The 3,076-nt window shown below is 38.8% G+C and overlaps 1 protein-coding gene across 1 annotated transcript; it reads right to left on the bottom strand.

Annotated features, from left to right (window-relative positions):
- Nucleotides 1-1,167: 1,167 nt before the first annotated feature.
- Nucleotides 1,168-1,791, bottom strand: LOC112509098. The gene has a single exon (XM_025113968.1). The coding sequence runs from the start codon at nt 1,789-1,791 to the stop codon at nt 1,168-1,170; it is 624 nt and encodes a 207-aa protein (XP_024969736.1).
- Nucleotides 1,792-3,076: the final 1,285 nt, after the last annotated feature.

The raw sequence follows: 3,076 nt of genomic DNA, 5'->3' as shown, positions 1-3,076 counted from the left end.
ATTCTTTATCTACCAATGTGGGATGGAAGACAAACTTCCAACCCACAAAATTTCCAACAATCCCCCACCAGGTTGGAAAGTTTTCTGACATTCATAGTAGATAATGTTACAGTGGTGTCACTAAGATTAAACATTATTTAATGTAAGTATGCAAGAAGGGATCAATCCAATGGTATCCATAGAATTTAAACCTTGAATCTTGTGACCACTTCGGCTTACTTACATACATCATCTATCAACCTTGCTCTCTCACTAAGTGCTAATATGGTCATGCGCTAAACCCTGTTTCACGACTTACTAAAAGAGAAACCACTACTCTTTGTTTGAGGTGGCACCACCTCTAAGTCATATAGGCAAAGTTCTATAACATCTTCGTTGTTAAGATGCCTCTAAACTTTGTTAAGAGATTGACTCATCCTTGTTCTCGACAACGTCGTACTATCTTTCACCTTACATGGATCTATCATTTGATAGTACCTTCTATCAGTCAAGTGACTTGTTGTTACCCTTTAAACTTGGTAGATAGGAGCACTATATCCAACTTGGGTCTCCATAACTAACTGATTCTACATGGCTTTAGACCCATGTCTCTAGTTGTTGACCCTACCAAGTCTCTCGTCAGGGGATTGGTTAGTGGATCTGCCAAGTCTATAAGACTTGACAAACACAATAGTTATGGTACCATCATCAATTAGTTGTCTCACGTAGTTGTGTCAGAGACCTATGTGTCTCGAACCGGTACATATTTAACAAACTTGGACCTGGAGTCACAAACATGAACAGTGGCTCCAGAGTCCAAGAACCAGCCACCTCTTCCAGCCACAATCCTTGTAGAGGCCTCTGAGATCATATCAATCTCTTCCATGTGGAGATTCGCCACAAGGTGTTGAATCCCCTCAACAGAATTAGCAGCAGATGGTCCGGACTTTCTATCCTTGACTCACGAATGTAATGTCCTGTCTCTCCGTAGACGTGACACTTTCCGACCCTTCTAAATTTCTGCCCTGGGTTCAATTGATTACCAGATCTCTTAAAACTCTTCTTTTGTGGACCCAAGTTCCACTTTCTATTTGGACCTCCGGCCCTTCCCTTACCTTTGCCTCCAGCCTGCACGCTGTTAGCATTCATCAAAGATTTGCCTCTCTTATACTGATTATGTGCCTCTTCCTAGATTCGAAGATGTTTTAGCAAATCATCCAAAGAATAATCTTCGGTTTTGCGCATCATTTTTTTAGAATAATCTTTCCAAGATGGAGGCAGTTTATCTATCACCGCCCCTACTTGGAAAATTTCAGGAATAACAATAGAAAACATCTTCAGTTTGTTCATTAAAACTTGGAGCTCATGCACTTGCTCTAGAATTGCTTTTTCATCAATCATTTGAAATCTTAAATACTGAGACACAAGATATTTGTTAGTGTCATCTTCTTGTGACTTGTATTTGAATTCTAATGTCTTCCACAACTCTCTAGGGCAAGTAATCAGGGAATACAGATCATACAGACGATTTGACAAAACATTCTTTATATGTCTACAAGCAAGAGTTTTCTCTTCATTGCGAATCATTTTCAGTTTTTCTAGATCGGCAACTCTTTGTCTATCCGGTTCTTTCCTTGGTTTAGGGACCAGCTTTTCGGGAATAGGTGGGAGGCTTGGGTCCATAACATAATAGAGTTTCACCACCATCAACATGAACTTGACTTTGTCCGTCCAACGAGTGTAACTAGACCTGTCAAATTTCTCGAGTTTCATCATATCTTGATTAATAATTCGATAATTTCCGGTGTCCATTACGGTATAAAATCTTAAAGAATGTTGAAAATTAATTTGAGTAAGATAGATGAAACAAATAAAGTTTTAACGTTTATAATTTTTTTTTTTAATCTTTAACGGAAAAGTTAAAACTTTTAATATCAAAGATGATAACTTTTTTGTGCTCAGAACCCACAATACCAATTGACACAGATTGAATCTATCCTTCGCGATAGATTCAATGAAAGAAAGGAGTAGAATCAAAATTGTTCACTAAGTGAACATAAATTAAATACAATGCACTTAATATAAAACCAACCTGATTAAACTGCCGATTAATCGTAATCTGCACGGTAAAGTCTGTCCTTTAAGGTTTTATACTAAAACTCTTTTCTTGCTGTGAGTCTGCTAGTCGCAAAGCCCCAGAATTTGATGCAGTATACTTTTCGTTTATGAACAGCGATCAAAACGAAAATAGAGCACGGTGGATGCAGAGATTGGTAGAGAAGAAAAAGAGCGTTCGAGAGCAGCGATTGTAGAAGGAAAATCTGATTTTTGTTTGTGTTTTTTTAGAGTTGGCTTCAACCAGTTTTTATACTCGGTGAAGCCTTCAATTCCCCACGAAATCCTCCCCGAAAAAATGCACAATCTAGTTGGAGGATTTTTCTCAAATGAGCATTATCTCTATAAATCGTGGTTAGACTAAGGGCCTGTTTACTAAGGGCTTAACGAGCTTAGTGCATAAATCAGCTTATTCGGACAGACAAAGAGGACTGTTTACCTTGGGCTGATTCGCCCAGAAATGGGCTTATTCGCCCAGATGAGAAACCTATGTTGTCTAGATTAAGCCAGGTAAAAGACACACCCTACCCTTCACGCCTCTCTCAACGTCTCTTATTCATTAATCCAATACCCTGTTATCGTGCCTCTCTCAACGCAAGACTGTTGCTCTCGATCGATACTATTGCTCTCGTCTCCATCATCTAGATCGACTGTTGCCATCGTCTCCATCATCTCGATCGACTGTTGCCATCATCTCCATCATCTCGATCGATTTTTAGGGTTAATTTTTGATGTTTCCATCATCTCGATCGACTGTTGCCATCGTCTTCATCATCTCGATCGATCGATTAACATATTTGCTGTTTGCTTAATATTTTGCTGCTGTAAATCATTGTTTTGCTGCTGTAAATCGTTGTTTTGCTGCTGTAAATCGTTGTTTTGCTGCTGTAAATCGATGTTTGCTGCTGTAAATCGTTGTTTGCTTACCATAGCTGTTGGCTTAAGGTATTTCGTTAAGGTATTTGTTGTTTCCCTAAAGTGT

Source organism: Cynara cardunculus (genome assembly GCF_001531365.2).
Source record: "Cynara cardunculus var. scolymus isolate 2C chromosome LG 3, CcrdV1, whole genome shotgun sequence".
NCBI lineage: Eukaryota > Viridiplantae > Streptophyta > Magnoliopsida > Asterales > Asteraceae > Cynara > Cynara cardunculus.
This window is presented reverse-complemented; position numbering and strand designations above follow the sequence as displayed.

Coding starts and splice junctions, on each gene's coding strand:
- LOC112509098 (XM_025113968.1), bottom strand. CDS start 1,791: ATGGACACCGGAAATTATCGAATTATTAATCAAGATATGATGAAACTC.